Source organism: Procambarus clarkii, chromosome 6, assembly GCF_040958095.1.
Source record: "Procambarus clarkii isolate CNS0578487 chromosome 6, FALCON_Pclarkii_2.0, whole genome shotgun sequence".
NCBI classification, from domain to species: Eukaryota; Metazoa; Arthropoda; class Malacostraca; order Decapoda; family Cambaridae; genus Procambarus; species Procambarus clarkii.
In genome coordinates, this window is record NC_091155.1 from 28,038,642 (window position 1) to 28,056,221 (window position 17,580).

General features: G+C 47.2%; 2 protein-coding genes across 2 annotated transcripts in view; both read right to left on the reverse strand.

Moving 5' to 3' along the window:
* Nucleotides 1-506, reverse strand: part of LOC123753874 (carbonic anhydrase-related protein 10-like) — a 230,406-nt gene extending 229,900 nt beyond the window's left edge. Inside the window, exon 1 of the mRNA XM_069307496.1 lies at nt 144-506. Coding sequence (XP_069163597.1) covers nt 144-393 — 250 coding nt within the window. The 5' untranslated portion in view covers nt 394-506. The remainder of the gene's footprint in view (nt 1-143) is intronic.
* A 666-nt stretch (nt 507-1,172) lies between these two features.
* Nucleotides 1,173-3,767, reverse strand: LOC138355709 (nucleolar protein dao-5-like). The gene is made up of 3 exons (XM_069311022.1): nt 3,358-3,767; nt 2,518-3,272; nt 1,173-2,416 (listed from the first exon to the last, which is right to left on the reverse strand). Exons 1-3 carry the CDS (start codon nt 3,765-3,767, stop codon nt 1,173-1,175), a joined length of 2,409 nt encoding a protein of 802 aa, XP_069167123.1.
* Between the last annotated feature and the right edge of the window lie 13,813 nt (nt 3,768-17,580).

A 17,580-nucleotide genomic window follows, 5' to 3' on the forward strand; every position in this document is an offset into this window, starting at 1 on the left:
GCTGCCTTAATCGACTCTTAACATCATTCTGATTTTCTACACAATAAGGCTACTCCACCTTGTGCTGAACCCCACCCCCCCTCTCCCTTCACCCTTCACCCCCCCTCTCCCTTCACCCTTCACTCCCCCCCCCCCTGTCTTACCTGCAGCAGACATGGTGGTCATCAACAGCAGAAACATGAGAGAAGTTGCGCCAGCAGACGAACTCAGCAGCAGCAGCAGCAGCGAAGGCCAGGACCTAGTACCGGTGGTGGAGGTGCCGTAGCCGCGGGCCCGGGCAGCCCCCGTCATCTTGGTCTGGGAACACGCCATCAGTGCGGAATTCCGCCAGTCTGGAGTGGCTGGTGATGCCTTTATCTTCACGCCCAGTGCCCCGCTCCGAGAGCCGGGCATACCATCACTCACACCTGGTACACGCTGATACACTCGCAGTCTAACTGTCCCCCGGGATATTAACCGCCGTCAAGTAGGCACCCCCTCACCTCTCTGTCAACCACCAATAAGATTCAACTACACGCAATAGACCACAAGATTCGACAATATTCGATATCATTAAAAAAAAAAAAAGGTTAGGAAAGATATGTCTAGTAAATAAACTTAATTAAAATAAAACAAAACAGCAATTGGGCAATGTTTGCGACATCAAATTCTCCAACTGAATCACTCGCTTAAATAATTGCAAAAAAGTCTGTTTGAAATATCAGAGCTATTATCAGATAACCGTTTGAAACTATTACTAGACGTCATATCGCAATAATATATATATATATATATATATATATATATATATATATATATATATATATATATATATATATATATATATATATATATACCAATAATTCTAGAGCATATCAACTCGCAATATGCAACTCTCAGTATCATATTTCATGTCCGATTAAGAGATATATTAACCTCTCATCACGTTTTCTCCGGAGCTCCAGTTAATATATAGAGTGCAAGCTTGCTGGTGCTCGAGAACACTGCACTCGGGACCTGACCGGAACACTGACGCAAGCAAGGGGTAGTGAAGGAGGGCGTGTGTGTGTGTGTGAGCGAGAGGGGAGAGCGCGCCACCACACGTCCTACCTGGAGCGGGGCAGGACCTGCACTGCGCCTCGCGCGGCGGCTCACGCTGACCGACCTTCCCGGCCTCGCCACCTTCCTCGCCCTCACCCGCCTCCTCCTCCTACTCCTCCTGGCTTGTCATCTGTTATGTCCAGATGTTTGTTGTGTTCTGCTGGGTCGTGCCTGTTTCCTGCTGGGTCGTGTCTGTTTCCTGCTGGGTCGTGTCTGTTTCCTGCTGGGTCGTGCCTGTTTCCTGCTGGGTCGTGTCTGTTTCCTGCTGGGTCGTGTCTGTTTCCTGCTGGGTCGTGTCTGTTTCCTGCTGGGTCGTGTCTGTTTCCTGCTGGGTCGTGCCTGTTTCCTGCTGGGTCGTGTCTGTTTCCTGCTGTATCGTGTCTGTTTACTGCTGGGTCGTGCCTGTTTCCTGCTGGGTCGTGCCTGTTTCCTGCTGGGTCGTGTCTGTTTCCTGCTGTATCGTGTCTGTTTCCTGCTGTATCGTGTCTGTTTACTGCTGTATCGTGTCTGTTTCCTGCTGGGTCGTGTCTGTTTCCTGCTGGGTCGTGTCTGTTTCCTGCTGGGTCGTGTCTGTTTCCTGCTGTATCGTGTCTGTTTACTGCTGGGTCGTGCCTGTTTCCTGCTGGGTCGTGCCTGTTTCCTGCTGGGTCGTGTCTGTTTCCTGCTGTATCGTGTCTGTTTCCTGCTGTATCGTGTCTGTTTACTGCTGTATCGTGTCTGTTTCCTGCTGGGTCGTGTCTGTTTCCTGCTGGGTCGTGTCTGTTTCCTGCTGGGTCGTGTCTGTTTCCTGCTGTATCGTGTCTGTTTACTGCTGGGTCGTGCCTGTTTCCTGCTGGGTCGTGCCTGTTTCCTGCTGGGTCGTGTCTGTTTCCTGCTGTATCGTGTCTGTTTACTGCTGTATCGTGTCTGTTTCCTGCTGGGTCGTGTCTGTTTCCTGCTGGGTCGTGTCTGTTTCCTGCTGGGTCGTGTCTGTTTCCTGCTGGGTCGTGTCTGTTTACTGCTGTATCGTGTCTATTTACTGCTGGGTCGTGTCTGTTTCCTGCTGTATCGTGTCTGTTTCCTGCTGTATCGTGTCTATTTACTGCTGGGTCGTGTCTGTTTCCTGCTGGGTCGTGTCTGTTTCCTGCTGGGTCGTGTCTGTTTACTGCTGTATCGTGTCTGTTTCCTGCTGTATCGTGTCTATTTACTGCTGGGTCGTGTCTGTTTCCTGCTGTATCGTGTCTGTTTACTGCTGTATCGTGTCTATTTACTGCTGTATCGTGTCTGTTTCCTGCTGTATCGTGTCTATTTACTGCTGGGTCGTGTCTGTTTCCTGCTGTATCGTGTCTGTTTCCTGCTGTATCGTGTGTTTACTGCTGAGTCGTGTCTGTTTCCTGCTGGGTCGTGTCTGTTTCCTGCTGGGTCGTGTCTGTTTCCTGCTGGATCGTGTCTGTTTACTGCTGGGTCGTGCCTGTTTACTGCTGGGTCGTGCCTGTTTACTGCTGGGTCGTGCCTGTTTCCTGCTGGGTCGTGCCTGTTTCCTGCTGTATCGTGTCTGTTTACTGCTGGGTCGTGCCTTTTTACTGCTGGGTCGTGCCTGTTTCCTGCTGGGTCGTGCCTGTTTCCTGCTGTATCGTGTCTGTTTACTGCTGGGTCGTGCCTTTTTACTGCTGGGTCGTGCCTGTTTCCTGCTGGGTCGTGCCTGTTTCCTGCTGTGTCGTGCCGGTTTACTGCTGGGTCGTGCCTGTTTACTGCTGGGTCGTGCCTGTTTCCTACTGGATCGTGCCTGTTTCCTGCTGGGTCGTGCCTGTTTACTGCTGGGTCGTGCCTGTTTACTGCTGTATCGTGCCTGTTTACTGCTGGGTCGTGCCTGTTTACTGCTGGGTCGTGCCTGTTTCCTACTGGATCGTGCCTGTTTCCTGCTGGGTCGTGCCTGTTTACTGCTGGGTCGTGCCTGTTTACTGCTGTATCGTGCCTGTTTACTGCTGGGTCGTGCCTGTTTACTACTGGGTCGTGCCTGTTTACTGCTGTATCGTGCCTGTTTACTGCTGGGTCGTGCATGTTTACTGCTGGGTCGTGCCTGTTTCCTACTGTATCGTGTCTGTTTACTGCTGGGTCGTGCCTGTTTACTGCTGGGTCGTGCCTGTTTCCTGTTGTATCGTGTCTGTTTCCTGCTGTATCGTGTCTGTTTCCTGCTGTATTGTGTCTGTTTCCTGTTGTATCGTGTCTGTTTACTGCGGTATCGTGTCTGTTTACTGCTGGGTCGTGTCTGTTTCCTGCTGTATCGTGTCTGCTTACTGCTGTATCGTGTCTGTTCCTGGTGTATCGTGCCCGTTTCCTGCTGTATCGTGTCTGTTTCCTGCTGTATCGTGTCTGTTTCCTGCTGGGTCGTGTCCGTTTACTGCTAGGTCGTGTCTGTTTACTGCTGGGTCGTGCCTGTTTCCTGCTGTATTGTGTCTGTTTCCTGCTGGGTCGTGTCTGTTTCCTGCTGGGTCGTGTCTGTTTACTGCTGGGTCGTGCCTGTTTCCTGCTGTATTGTGTCTGTTCCCTGCTGGGTCGTGTCTGTTTACTGCTGGGTCGTGCCTGTTTCCTGCTGTATTGTGTCTGTTTCCTGCTGGGTCGTGTCTGTTTCCTGCTGGGTCGTGTCTGTTTCCTGCTGCGTTGTGCTTATTTCCTGCTGTATCGTGTCTGTTTATCAGCTGTGTCATGCCTTCTATTTCCTGCTGTACTTTGCCTATATCCTTCTATACCAACTTTGTTGCCAGCTATGTCGAGCCTATTTCATCTTTGATATAGTTGCGTAAACCGTGAATAGAATCAAATAGAAAAGACCACGACCAATCCAAACTAGGGTGTTGGAGGGGGTGTTGGAGGGGGTTTTGGAGAGGGGGTTTTGGAGAGGGAGGTGTTGGAGGGGGTGTTATAGGGGGTGTTGGAGGGGGGGTGTTGGAGGGGGGGGTGTTGGAGGGGGGTGTTGGAGGGAGGGGGTGTTGGAGGGGGGGTGTTGGAGGGGGGTGTCGTCTGTGTGTCAGACCACACCACTAACGTGCGGGTGTCAAGTGTCCAGTCTGTTTGTAAACAAATATTTGGCGCCGTTGACAATAACTTCTGGGAAGTTATTCAGAGTTTCTCACACGATTGTAGTACAAATGTCTCACTTCCGTTGGCATGACTGTTTTGGTCTATATTTTTTTTAATATTGTTTCTGAGGCATACGATATCGACTTGAGGCATACGATATCGACTTGAGGCATACGATATCGACTTGAGGCATACGATATCGACTTGAGGCATACGATATCGACTTGAGGCATACGATATCGACTTGAGGCATACGATATCGACTTGAGGCATACGATATCGACGTTTCGGTCCATGACGGACCGAAACGTCGTCGTCCCTTCACCTTCTAGTGTGTGGTCTGGTCAACATACGATAGTATTGTTATGAAGATTCTGGACCTGTTAAGATGTGTTAAATGTCCTATATGTTAACACAGGATAACATGTGGTTTAACATATGTTAAGTGTGTGTGAGTGTGTCTCTTAACTTCAAGTTCATGGTCCGAGCAGCAACACTGTCTCTCGGCATCCTCCTGATTGTTCATGTTCTGTCTTAATGTGTTATGCCCGTCTGAGCCGTCTCCCACCTTCCCGTCTCCAGCTGGGGGACGGGGGGAGGCTTACGCTGGTCGCACGCCTGGTCGTTAATGAGAGTAGTTAGGGTTAACTTGAGGTTATCTTGAGATGATTTCGGGGCTTTAGTGTCCCCGCGGCCCGGTCCTCAACCAGGCCTCCACCCCTAGGAAGCAGCCCGTGACAGCTGACTAACACCCAGGTACCTATTTACTGCTAGGTAACAGGGACATTCAGGGTGAAAGAAACTTTGCCCATTTGTTTCTGCCTCGTGCGGGAATCGAACCCGCGCCACAGAATTACGAGTCCTGCGCGTTATCCACCAGGCTACGAGGCCCCTACGTGTGCCTGGGTGGTAAGGCCAGGCACACAGTTTCCACCCTCATTGTTGTTCCGGCGCTCGCAGCCAGTTTGAGTCGCTGTAAGTGCAGCAAGAGTCGGTCTAACTACGCGACGCCTGTCAGTGAAGCAGCCTCATCAACGGAGACTAAATGCTCCTTAATCCAGCAGCAAAAGTTTTTGTTTATGAATAGAAAACGACTCGCAACTGATGACGTTATCTTGAGGTTATCTTGAGATGATTTCGGGGCTTTTTAGTGTCCCCGCGGCCCGGTCCTCGACCAGGCCTTCACCCCCCAGGAAGCAGCCCGTGACAGCTGACTAACACCCAGGTACCTATTTTACTGCTAGGTAACAGGGGGTGAAAGAAACTCTGCCCATTGTTTCTCGCCGGCGCCCGGGATCGAATCCAGAACCACAGGATCACAAGTCCAGCTTGCTGTCCGCTCGGCCGACCGGCTCCCGAGCGGACGTTCGGACGTTCATGTTACGTTCGAACACTTCTCGGACAGGTGATTCGCTGACGACCTGAATCACCTGAATTACAACTTTGTAAATGCTTCACCCACGGTCTAAAAATACAAAAAAATTGCCAAGAAAACTTAAGATACCTAAGTTAAGATACGACTGAATAAAGTTAATTTACATCTGAGAAAATTCCTATGTTGAATGCACTAAATGTTTAAATTGATGAATGCGTCTTTGGGGGTCGGCGGCTGGATGGAATGAACAGAGCGTGAAGACAGATTAACAGGGCGCCGGACAGCACTCTAGCGAGGCGTTATGAACGTGTCCTGCAGCGCTCATGTTGCGTCTCGACGATGTGCAAGCACAAGACCAGAGTAAGAGAAGGGAAAATGCGGTGCGCCAGATAGGAGTAATTTCCCCAAGTTGGACGGAGTGAGAGATGGCTAGGGAGAGGGTGAGATAGGGCGGCGGGATAGGTTAGGATAGGTGGGCGGGTTAGGGGCGGCGGGATAGGTTAGGATAGGTGGGCGGGTTTAGGGGCGGCGGGATAGGTTAGGATAGGTGGGCGGGTTTAGGGGCGGCGGGATAGGTTAGGATAGGTGGGCGGGTTTAGGGGCGGCGGGATAGGTTAGGATAGGTGGGCGGGTTTAGGGGCGGCGGGATAGGTTAGGATAGGTGGGCGGGTTTAGGGGCGGCGGGATAGGTTAGGATAGGTGGGCGGGTTTAGGGGCGGCGGGATAGGTTAGGATAGGTGGGCGGGTTTAGGGGCGGTGGGATAGGTTAGGATAGGTGGGCGGGGTTAGGGGCGGCGGGATAGGTTAGGATAGGTGGGCGGGTTTAGGGACGGCGAATTCTGAAACGTAGATGGAACTTGACCCACCAGCGAGCCAGCTGTCTCCCCTCCCCCCCCTCCTCCTCCCACCACCTGCACACCATTGTCAATAATTAATCAAGTCTGCCCTTTTTATAAATCAATATCTAGGGGGCGCTCGAAGCGCCTAATCACCCTTCCCATCTGAGTTATTCAATATGTTTTAATTTTGTTAAGAGGATACCTTTGCCCCCCCCCCACACCCTCCCCACCTCCCTGGCTCATGTCCCTCCCACTCCTCACGGAACCTCTGCCCCGTTATCAATACACGCTACTCGCCCCGTTATCAATACACCCGTTATCAATACTTGCCAATGTTATCAATATGAGATTACTCGTCCCCATTATCAATAAACACTACTAGCCCCCGTTACCAATACGTATTTCTCGACCTGTTATCCTAATATTCGTTACTCGCCCTGTTATCACTATACGCTATTCGCCCCGTTATCGAAGGACATCACCTGGTTTAAGATCATAACGAAGACACCTGGTGCAGGTGTAGTTCCTTGGTGAAGCACACCGAGGGACACCTGCACTTGGAAGAAGTCATATGAGCAGAGAGAAAATGATGTCTTCAGGACTGCCTCAATAAATTACTTTCAGTCTACCTATAACAGGAATTTAAATTTTCTAATCTCAAAGGCAATAATAACAGCGTATGGGATTGAGATATATATACATACGCGCGCTCGTCCGTATACACACACACACACACACACACACACACACACACTCACACTCCATACACAGTTTGAAATGTAGATATGATAGAGCCCAGTAGGCTCAGGAATCTGTACACCAGTTGATTGACGACTGAGAGGCGGGACCAAAGCTCAACCCCCGCAAGCACAATTAGATGAGCACACACACACACACACACACACACACACACACACACACACACACACACACACACACACACACACACACACACACACACACACACACACACACACTCACACACACACACACACTCAGGAGAGGAGGGAAACGAGACATGTTGGGGCAGGTCCGGGACCCCAGCAAAGAAGGTGACTGGTCTAACAACACGAGGCTGTGTCGGGTAATGTTGTGGTGAAGATGTTTGTTCCCGGTGTCGATACCCGCGGTGAGGTGAGGGGGGGGCAGGAGGCCAGCACCGTCCACGACCACCAACAATGGAAGTGAGAAATTAATCCGTAAGGAGCAAGTGGTAGAGGAGGAAGGGAAACTTGACGATAAACAGAAGCAACCTGAGCTTCAGAAGGAATGACTGAGGCAAGACAGGCAGACACACAATTTGATCACAATAACATGCAAGTTCATCTACCTTTTAAAAGACCTCGTCCACGTGATTGTTAATAAGTTCATCTACCTTTTAAAAGACCTCGTCCACGTGATTGTTAATAAGTTCATCTACCTTTTAAAGACCTCGTCCACGTGATTGTTAATAAGTTCATCTACCTTTTAAAAGACCTCGTCCACGTGATTGTTAATAAGTTCATCTACCTTTTAAAAGACCTCGTCCACGTGATTGTTAATAAGTTCATCTACCTTTTAAAAGACCTCGTCCACGTGATTGTTAATAAGTTCATCTACCTTTTAAAAGACCTCGTCCACGTGATTGTTAATAAGTTCATCTACCTTTTAAAAGACCTCGTCCACGTGATTGTTAATAAGTTCATCTACCTTTTAAAAGACCTCGTCCACGTGATTGTTAATAAGTTCATCTACCTTTTAAAAGACCTCGTCCACGTGATTGTTAAGACTATCAGTTGCTGACAAGACATGCTGAGACACCTGCCGAAGATAACACTGCCAGACTCTCTTATCAACATCACCCTCCGGCCGAAAACACAAACATCCCAAAGTGCAACATCCGACATTCAACAAAAGTTTAAATTGCTTCGCAGAATGCAAACTCCAAACATTATTATCAGCGCACACAGCTCAAACCACATTGTTCGCGATAGTCACACAAGGCTCGCTAAATCACTCAAAACAATTAAGCTAAAGCCGCGGGACTCGTGTGCAAAAAAAAAAAACCCCGTCACGAGCCTTGCAATAGCAGTGCACGTTACAACAAGGTTAAGGTTCAAACAAGGTTAAGGTTCAAACATTAACGAGGTCTGTTATATCGCAAGTGGTGACGCCGGACGGGTGAGTGCCAACGTGTCCTCTCTCTCCGCCACACCGGCAAACATCACGATTTCGACTCAAAGATATTCTTTGTAACTTTTGTTTATCATATCAGTGCTAAGTCTCCTTGTAAGGAAATGTCTGCGGAATGTCGCTGCTTGTCAGGCAGCCAGCCAGAGTACAACAGCCAGCCAGAGTACATCACCCAGCCAGAGTACAGCAGCCAGCCAGAGTACAGCAGCCAGCCAGAGTACAGCAGCCAGCCAGAGTACATCACCCAGCCAGAGTACAGCAGCCAGCCAGAGTACAGCAGCCAGTCAGAGTACATCACCCAGCCAACCAGCCAGAGTACATCACCCAGCCAACCAGCCAGAGTACATCACCCAGCCAACCAGCCAGAGTACATCAGCCAGCCAACCAGATACACTGAGAGAGAGAGAGAGAGAGAGAAGCCAGTAGTTATGATACACTGATAATCCCCACCAAGAGGAAATGGGGAACATTAATGCTATTAATGATGCCAATTATTGTGGCTGAGATAGTGATGGCTGAGAGGTAGTGGTCGTAGCGGGCCTGAGGAGGATAGTGTGGTTAAAGTGATAGTGTGGTTATAGTGATAGTGTGGTTGTGTTGCCATATCAATCTCAGTTTACCTCTTTCACGTTTATCTTATCCCCCTTTTACCAACATATACTTCATCTCTGCCAGGTCTTATCTCCTTTATCTTTCCCGGACGAGTCTACAATATATAGAAACTCTGCTTGAAAACTCTCGGGCCGGTATGAGGAGCACAAATGGAACTTGACGAGCAAGAAATATGAACACGTGTACAGTGAAGATCTTTTTCAGTGTGTGAATGGATCACACTAGGGGAAAGAGCTGCTTCAGTGTGAGAGTGGATCACATTAGGGGGAAAGGAGCTGCTTCAGTGTGAGAGTGGATCACATTAGGGGGAGGAGCTGCTTCAGTGTGTGAGTGGATCACACTAGGGGGGAAGGAGCTGCTTCAGTGTGAGAGTGGATCACACTAGAGGGAAAGAGCTGCTTCAGTGTGAGAGTGGATCACACTAGAGGGAAAGAGCTGCTTCAGTGTGAGAGTGGATCACACTAGAGGGGAAGGAGCTGCTTCAGTGTGAGAGTGGATCACACTAGGGGGAGGAGCTGCTTCAGTGTGAGTGGGTCACACTAGAGGGGAAGGAGCTGCTTCAGTGTGAGAGTGGATCACACTAGAGGGAAAGAGCTGCTTCAGTGTGAGAGTGGATCACACTAGAGGGAAAGAGCTGCTTCAGTGTGAGAGTGGATCACACTAGAGGGGAAAGAGCTGCTTCAGTGTGAGAATGGATCACACTAGAGGGGAAAGAGCTGCTTCAGTGTGAGAGTGGATCACACTAGGGGAAAGAGCTGCTTCAGTGTGAGAGTGGATCACACTAGAGGGGAAGGAGCTGCTTCAGTGTGAGAGTGGATCACACTAGGGGGAAGGAGCTGCTTCAGTGTGAGAGTGGATCACACTAGAGGGGAAAGAGCTGCTTCAGTGTGAGAGTGGATCACACTAGGGGAAAGAGCTGCTTCAGTGTGAGAGTGAATCACACTAGAGGGGGAGGAGCTGCTTCAGTGTGAGAGTGGATCACACTAGAGGGGAAAGAGCTGCTTCAGTGTGAGAGTGGATCACACTAGGGGGGAAGGAGCTGCTTCAGTGTGAGAGTGGATCACACTAGAGGGGAAAGAGCTGCTTCAGTGTGAGAGTGGATCACCCTAGAGGGAGGATCTTCTTCACCACAGAGGTGGATCACACCATTGGAGGAAGTGATGCAAGCAGGCTCTGAAGTGTGACATTAAAGCAAGAGTGGAACACACTAAAGGGACTACACTGTGGGAGTAAAAATGCTTAACAGCTAAGAGGCGTGAACCAGGAGCTGAAGTTCAGTCTCAAACACACTGTTAGGTGAAGCCAGGCCAATAAACTCTTACACACCCCTCCCTGCCTCTCCTAGGAGGGTTATATACCGTTGAGAGTGAAGAGTCTACGGACGTAGCTTGCCGCATTTCACTACTCCCTCCCGCCCTTTGTAATTCTCTCTCCTCTATACACCTGTTTTATTGTGACTCTCCGTCTTGCCCAGTATCTCTGTTTATTGGGCGTCGTGCGTTTCAATGGGTGTTTCTCTTTCCTTGCTTTGCGTGTGTGTGTATTCACCTAGTTTCATCTAGTTGTGCTTGCGGGGGTTGAACTCTGCTCTTTCGGTCCGCCTCTCAACTGTCAATCATTTTTGTTTTTTCCGATTAACTGTGCCAGCAGGGCAGAGCGCCAGCTCATGGACTCTACATATCAAGAAGTTTGTTCTGTATTTATTTATATATACAAGAGTTCTTACATTCTTGTAAAAGTCGGTGAACTAAGGCAAAGGAACCTGACCCATTAGAGTCATCTATTTTCATTGAAGTCTATGTATATAATTACCTTATTTTCCTAATTCATTCTATTTTCTTGCTACTCGATGGCTAAATATTTCTTTACATTCTCATAGGTAATTTTTAGCTACATTCTTGTCCTTGCAGTCTTTGTTAATACACATTAGGATCTTACACGTCACAATCATGTCTCCCGTTTCCAGAATTTTAACTAATGAAGATCTGTTTCACACAATATTTCCTTGTATTCTCCAGCTCTAAGAACAGTTTTGCGGCATTTATCTGAAGCTTCTCAAAGTTTCTCTTTTATGCTTTTTTGATAAGTGCTCCATTTAGATGAAATACTGGTCCATCTCCAGATTTATGAAGACTAATGTACTCCAGATTTACATATGTCACTAATGTGATTCAGCTGATATGTGGCTGCTCAATGTGGTCTATGAGCTCCTAATACCAGTTTAATTACCTCACATTTACGTGGGTTAAAGTCGAGTAGCCATCTTTCAAACCGCACCTACAGTTTGTCCAAATCGTCTTGAATTTTTTACTATTCTCACCTCTCCTGTTCTGTAAACATTTAGGATTTCAGTTCGTGTGTCAAATCATTAACATATATAAGGAGCAAGGCAGGTGTTAGTACCTTGCGGTATGGGAGCCGGTCGGCCGAGCGGACAGCACGCTGGACTTGTGATCCTGTGGTCCCAGATTCGACCCCGGGCGCCGGCGAGAAACAATGTTTCAACTTGTTTGAAACAAGAGTTTCATTCACCCTATGCCCCTGTTACCTAGCAGTAAAATAGGTACCTGGGTGTTAGTCAGCTGTCACGGGCTGCTTCCTGGGGTGGAGGCCTGGTCGAGGACCGGGCCGCGGGGACACTAAAGCCCCGAAATCATCTCAAGATAACTCAAGATAAGATACTCAACTTGTCACGCCTTCACTCAAGTCTCTCCCTAACTGTGAGTTTTTCCTTTTGTGACAGGTCCTCCCTCACAGGTGCTGTGTGGCCAGTTCTCCCTCACAGGTAATGAGGGAGACTGTCCTTCACAAGTTCTCCCTCACACTCCCTCACAGGTAATGAGGGAGAGTGTCCCTCCCAAGTTCTCCCTCACACTCCCTCACAGGTAATGAGGGAGACTGTCCCTCCCAAGTTCTCCCTCACACTCCCTCACAGGTAATGAGGGAGACTGTCCCTCACAGGTAACCCCATCACACATTCCAGTCATCCTGCCGCTCCAGCTGGTTCTTGGAGTTGTCACTCCACTTGTCTCTCAATTTCAATCCCCCTCTGCTCTCTCCTCCTCCTCCTCCTCCTCTCACCCTCCCACACCAAACATCAACAACACCATTACAATATCAGTGTCAATATCCTTGACATCTCATCTATTCCTTTGTTCCTCTCTTCATCTTCTTCTTGTTCCTCTTTCTACTCACTTTCATGTACACCTATTGCCTTTTCTCATTCATTTACCTACCATTCTTCTTTTACTCTTTCATCTCCCATTATCATTATCCATCTCTTCCTCACTTCTCTGTTATTATTTCACTTCCTGCCTCCCTCTCGTGTTCCACCTCTGCTCTTCTTCCCTCTATTTTTCTCCTCAATTTCTCTCTCTCTTTCTCTCTCTCTCTCTCTCTCTCTCTCTCTCACATGATTCCAGTATTAATCAACAAACTCACTTCCTCTTGTACCCCTTCTGCCTATGTTTGCTTTTCTGTCATCCCTTCAAGTCCTCTCTCCCTCTCTCTTACTTCTTTATTATAGTTTAGCTTCCCTTGTCAGCCTCTCTTTACTATACCATATATATATATATATATATATATATATATATATATATATATATATATATATATATATATATATATATATATATATATATATATATATTCTTTGTCTGAGTCTGAAGAGGCTGTCCTTGTCCAGATTATCTTCCCCCCCCCTAGTATCTTGCATGTTGTGAACATATCCCCTCTGTTCCTTGCTTCCTATAGTGGTGTGAGACTTGGCTCATTTAGCCTGCCTTCGTAACTTAACCCTCCTCGCTCTGACACAACAATTTTGTTGCAAATCTTTGTTCGTTTTCAACTTTGGTTTTAAGTTTACCAAGATGTGGATTCCATACCACAGATGCGTATTCCTGTATTGGTCTAACATATGTTACCTTCAAAGCCTTGAAGGTTTCGTAATTCAGGTTTCTAAATTATTATAAGTGTGTGTGTGTGTGTGTGTGTGTGTGTGTGTGTGTGTGTGTGTGTGTGTGTGTGTGTGTGTGTGTGTGTGTGTGTGTACTAAACGCAAAAACATTCCTTCTGATCATCTCTGAGACTCATTTAATGGCTACAGTTTACATTCATACATTCTTCTTCTCTATCTACGTGGTCAACTGCTCTTGGTATCCTGTACGTCGTTATCATATTTTTGCTATTTCTAAATTATTATAAGTGTGTGTACTCACCTAATTGTGCTTGCGGGGGTTGAGCTCTGGCTCTTTGGTCCCGTGTGTATGTGTGTGTGTGTGTGTGTGTGTGTGTGTGTGTGTGTGTGTGTGTGTGTGTGTGTGTGTGTGTGTGTGTGTGTGTGTGTGTGTGTGTGAACATATAATACCAAAATACTTCATCTCGTCTTCGTTTTTCCCCGTATAATTAAATTATGATATCACTATTGAACTTGGAGTATTGTTATAATAAGATAACAATACAAAACGAAGAAAAACAACTCACCATCAGCGGCTCCTCAAGCCATACACTCCACAGGCACGGTAGGGTAAAAATATATATATATAATAGGCTCCAGGTCATTGTATTTATAAATACAATACTCCAGGTCATTGTATTTATAAATAATTCTAATGACACAGTGTAGAATACATTGCCGCCTCGAACCCTTGCACGGCATGTACTTACCCTTACGCCCTATAGCTCCTAAACCCTAGAAACATTTCCACTTTACACTGGAAAAAAAAATCACGTTACTCTGTTAATTCTACGGACATTTCCACCCATGTTTCAGTTACTGGATGCATCATTATAGTCTGAAAAGCACTTACTGCAATTAATTTATTTATTTGATATTTTGCTATTGCAATGTTTGTCTAAGCGAATGACTTTACGTAATTTACTCATATTTCTTGAGATCATTGCATGCAAGATGCACCATGTTGCTCTGCACGGTGACCTGAAGAGTCACACTTCGTCTCTTACCTTGAGGTGCTTCCGGGGCTTAGCGTCCCCGCGGCCCGGTCGTCGACCAGGCCTCCTCGACCAGGCTTAAGAGTCATCCATCATGGACATTTTAATCTTGCATCTGTGTGCTCGTCTTAATTTGCGAAATCATCCTGTTTTACTATTATCATCACCTGTGTGTTCTTTGCCACAAAGGTAATCTGCCCTTCTTTATCCTGGATAAATACTGCTGCAACTTCAGGGATTAATGACCCTCGCAGTAGTTGGTATCTCCACTTGCATATCTAAGGGATTAGAGTGAAGTCTAATAAAGCTTCAGGAACGAAGGTGCAGAAGATAGACGAAGTAGATATTCCGCAATAAAGGTCCAGACACGATCCCCTTTGGTATGCTGACATCAGTTCAGATTCTGTTCTGTTGAGGGTTTACCTTCAAGTGCCTTTACCTTCTTTGAGCACTTCACTTCAAGTCGTCACTGCCTTTGAGCACTTCACTTCAAGTCTTCACTGCCTTTGAGCACTTCACTTCAAGTCGTCACTGCCTTTGAGCACTTCACTTCAAGTCTTCACTGCCTTTGAGCACTTCACATCAAGTCTTCACTGCCTATGAGCACTTCACTTCAAGTCCGGTCTTCAAGGGGGTCACTTATTGCCTATAACATGGATATAGATATATAGGGATAACTAATATCCCTATATATGAGATATCTAGTGCATGACGCTGTGCTAGTAACTTATCCTGTGGTTACCTTGCGTTGGTTCCGGGGGTCGATGTCCCCGCGGCCCGGTTTCGGACCAGGTCTCCTGGTTGATGATCTGCTCAACCAGGTTGTTGGATGCGGCTGCTCGCAGCTTGACGTATGAGTCACAGCCTGGTTGATCAGGTATCCTTTGGAGGTGGTTTGTCAAGTTCTCTCTTGAACACTGTGAGGGGTCGGCCAGTTATGCCCCTTATGTGTAGTAGACGCGTGTTGAACAGTCTCGGCCCTCTGATGTTGATACATACTCTGAGAGAGAACTCTAAGTAGTCTACGATGTTGTAATCGGTCAAAGGCACACTTTGACACTCTCTCTCTCTCTCTCTCTCTCTCTCTCTCTCTCTCTCTCTCTCTCTCTCTCTCTCTCTCTCTCTCTCTCTCTCTCTCTCTCTCTCTCTCTCTCTCTCTCTCTCTCTCTCTCTCTCTCTCTCTCTCTTTCTCTCTCTATTCTTAATCTTTCATCTCTCTCCCGTCTCTCTCACTCCCCCTCCTCCTCTGGTCTTTGCTGCCGCTCCCCCTCACTCTCACACCTTCAACACTGCGCCTCACCAAAATGAAAACACATCATCCATCATCCTCAACTGTCAACCTAATTGCTCGACGGATTAATGGATTGAACACCTATTTATGTTTCGGTGCCACGCTGAGGGCAGCGTGTGTGTCGTGGGGTAATACTTCCACCCTTCCTCTTCCTATCCCTTCACTCCAAATCCCATCCCTCTCACCGTCCCTTCTCTCCCTACCCTTTTACTCCTTCCTCTCCTTCACTTTCACTTCCCAGTGAAAGTGAGTGCTCCAGCCCACCACCCGCCCACCGCCCGCCCACCGGCTCCCGGAACACGTTCAAAGCCTGTACATCAAGAGGGCGCTGGGCGGAGAATTACACCAGCCTGCTCCTCGCAATGCTCTCACCTCCACCCAACTTAACTTGCCCTTTCTCAACACTTGTTTTAATACCTTTGTTCACGCAAACCTGCAAAATGTTACCCCCCCCCACACACACACACACACACACACACACACACACACACACACACACACACACACACACACACACACACACACACACACACACACCAGGGTTGTAGTATCAATTCGACAAATGTAACCAGAACTTCCTAAAGGCCAATATTAATGGTGGGCACATTGACAATGCGATACAGGGGATATAAAATATCAAAACTTTCCAAACTCCAGTTGCCTGACGAAACATGGAGAGTAAAGCTGGCAGACACAGCGCACGAACACTTCTCGGAGCAACATAACCCAGACCCAACAAGACTAAAGGGTCGAGGACCCACCAACAGCACTAGACCTCATGTTTACCCAGAATGAGACTGATGATGAGACTCATCGTGAATATGAGGGATGAGAGAGGCCTCTGGGAGAACTAGAGCAACCTCTACCTTATCCTGTTCCAGTACATAATGGGGTTAATGGAAGGGAGTAGCTGAGGAAAGGAAGGGAAGATATTACAGACGTGGGGACTACGGAAGGGAGAGAGGCAGTCGTCTCTCCCATACGAGAAGTCGAATGGGAAAGACAGTTGAAATAGAGGACATAAATATTACGTGATGGAATGCATACCTTGAGGTGCTTCCGGGGCTCAGCGTCCCCACGGCCCGGTCGTCGACCAGGCCTCCTAAATAGAACTAAACTAAAACTAGAACTAAACTAAAGAACTAAACCATAGAACTAAACCATAGAACTAACTGTGCATATGCCAACGGTGCAATTCATTCCACTCAAAAAAGAGGTGGAAGAGAAAAGCAAAGTACGTAATATTCAATAAACATTTCAGGGAAGGGCAAAAAAAAAAAAACTTGGAAAAAGGTTTCAGAAAACATAGAACAGAAGAAAACTGAGACACTAAAAACAAGAAATGACAATATTCAGGTCCGAAGGATTGCTCACAAAAAAAAACAAAATTATGAATTCATTCGTTAATGAAATTAATGAACCAAATTACGCCTAAACCTTAGACCCACCCAACCGTCGTACCACCCAATTAGGAGATAAACAGCAGCAAGAGACACAATGCGATCAGGCAGAGTAGACAAGAGAAGATTCTAACAGAAAATGACAAGGAGGTGTGTGTGGGGGGAATCAGTAAAATTCCCGGGGGGGAATCAAGTAACAAGATATAGCTTGAGAACCACACCAGGTGTCTTGTTACTAATGCTGCGATTAATAAATCCAAGTGTCCGATTTGCCTTATTACGAACATTTATGCATATTTTACTGATTCCCGGGGGGGAATCAGTAAAATATTTCAATAAGACTTCATACAAGAATCAATATGGCGACCAATGTTGCGAGATAAGAGGCGCCCAGAACAGCACAGGACGACTTAGTAGTCACTGTAGCTAAGACAAGAAGCACACACGTTGCAAGTTGATGTGGCACAATCAATAGCGCCAGACCTAATATCACCAAGGCCGCCGAAGGAGGCTGCAGACACGCTTTGTCACACGTTGACTCAAATTTTAAATAAAACAGAGATCTTCCAGAACTGAGAGACCTTCCAGAGATGAGAGATCTTCCAGAATTGATAATCTTCCAGAACTGAGAGACCTTCCAGAGATGAGAGATCTTCCAGAATTGATAATCTTCCAGAGATGAGAGATCTTCCAGAATTGATAATCTTCCAGAACTGAGAGACCTTCCAGAGATGAGAGATCTTTCAGAATTGATAATCTTCCAGAGATGAGAGATCTTCCAGAATTGATAATCTTCCAGAG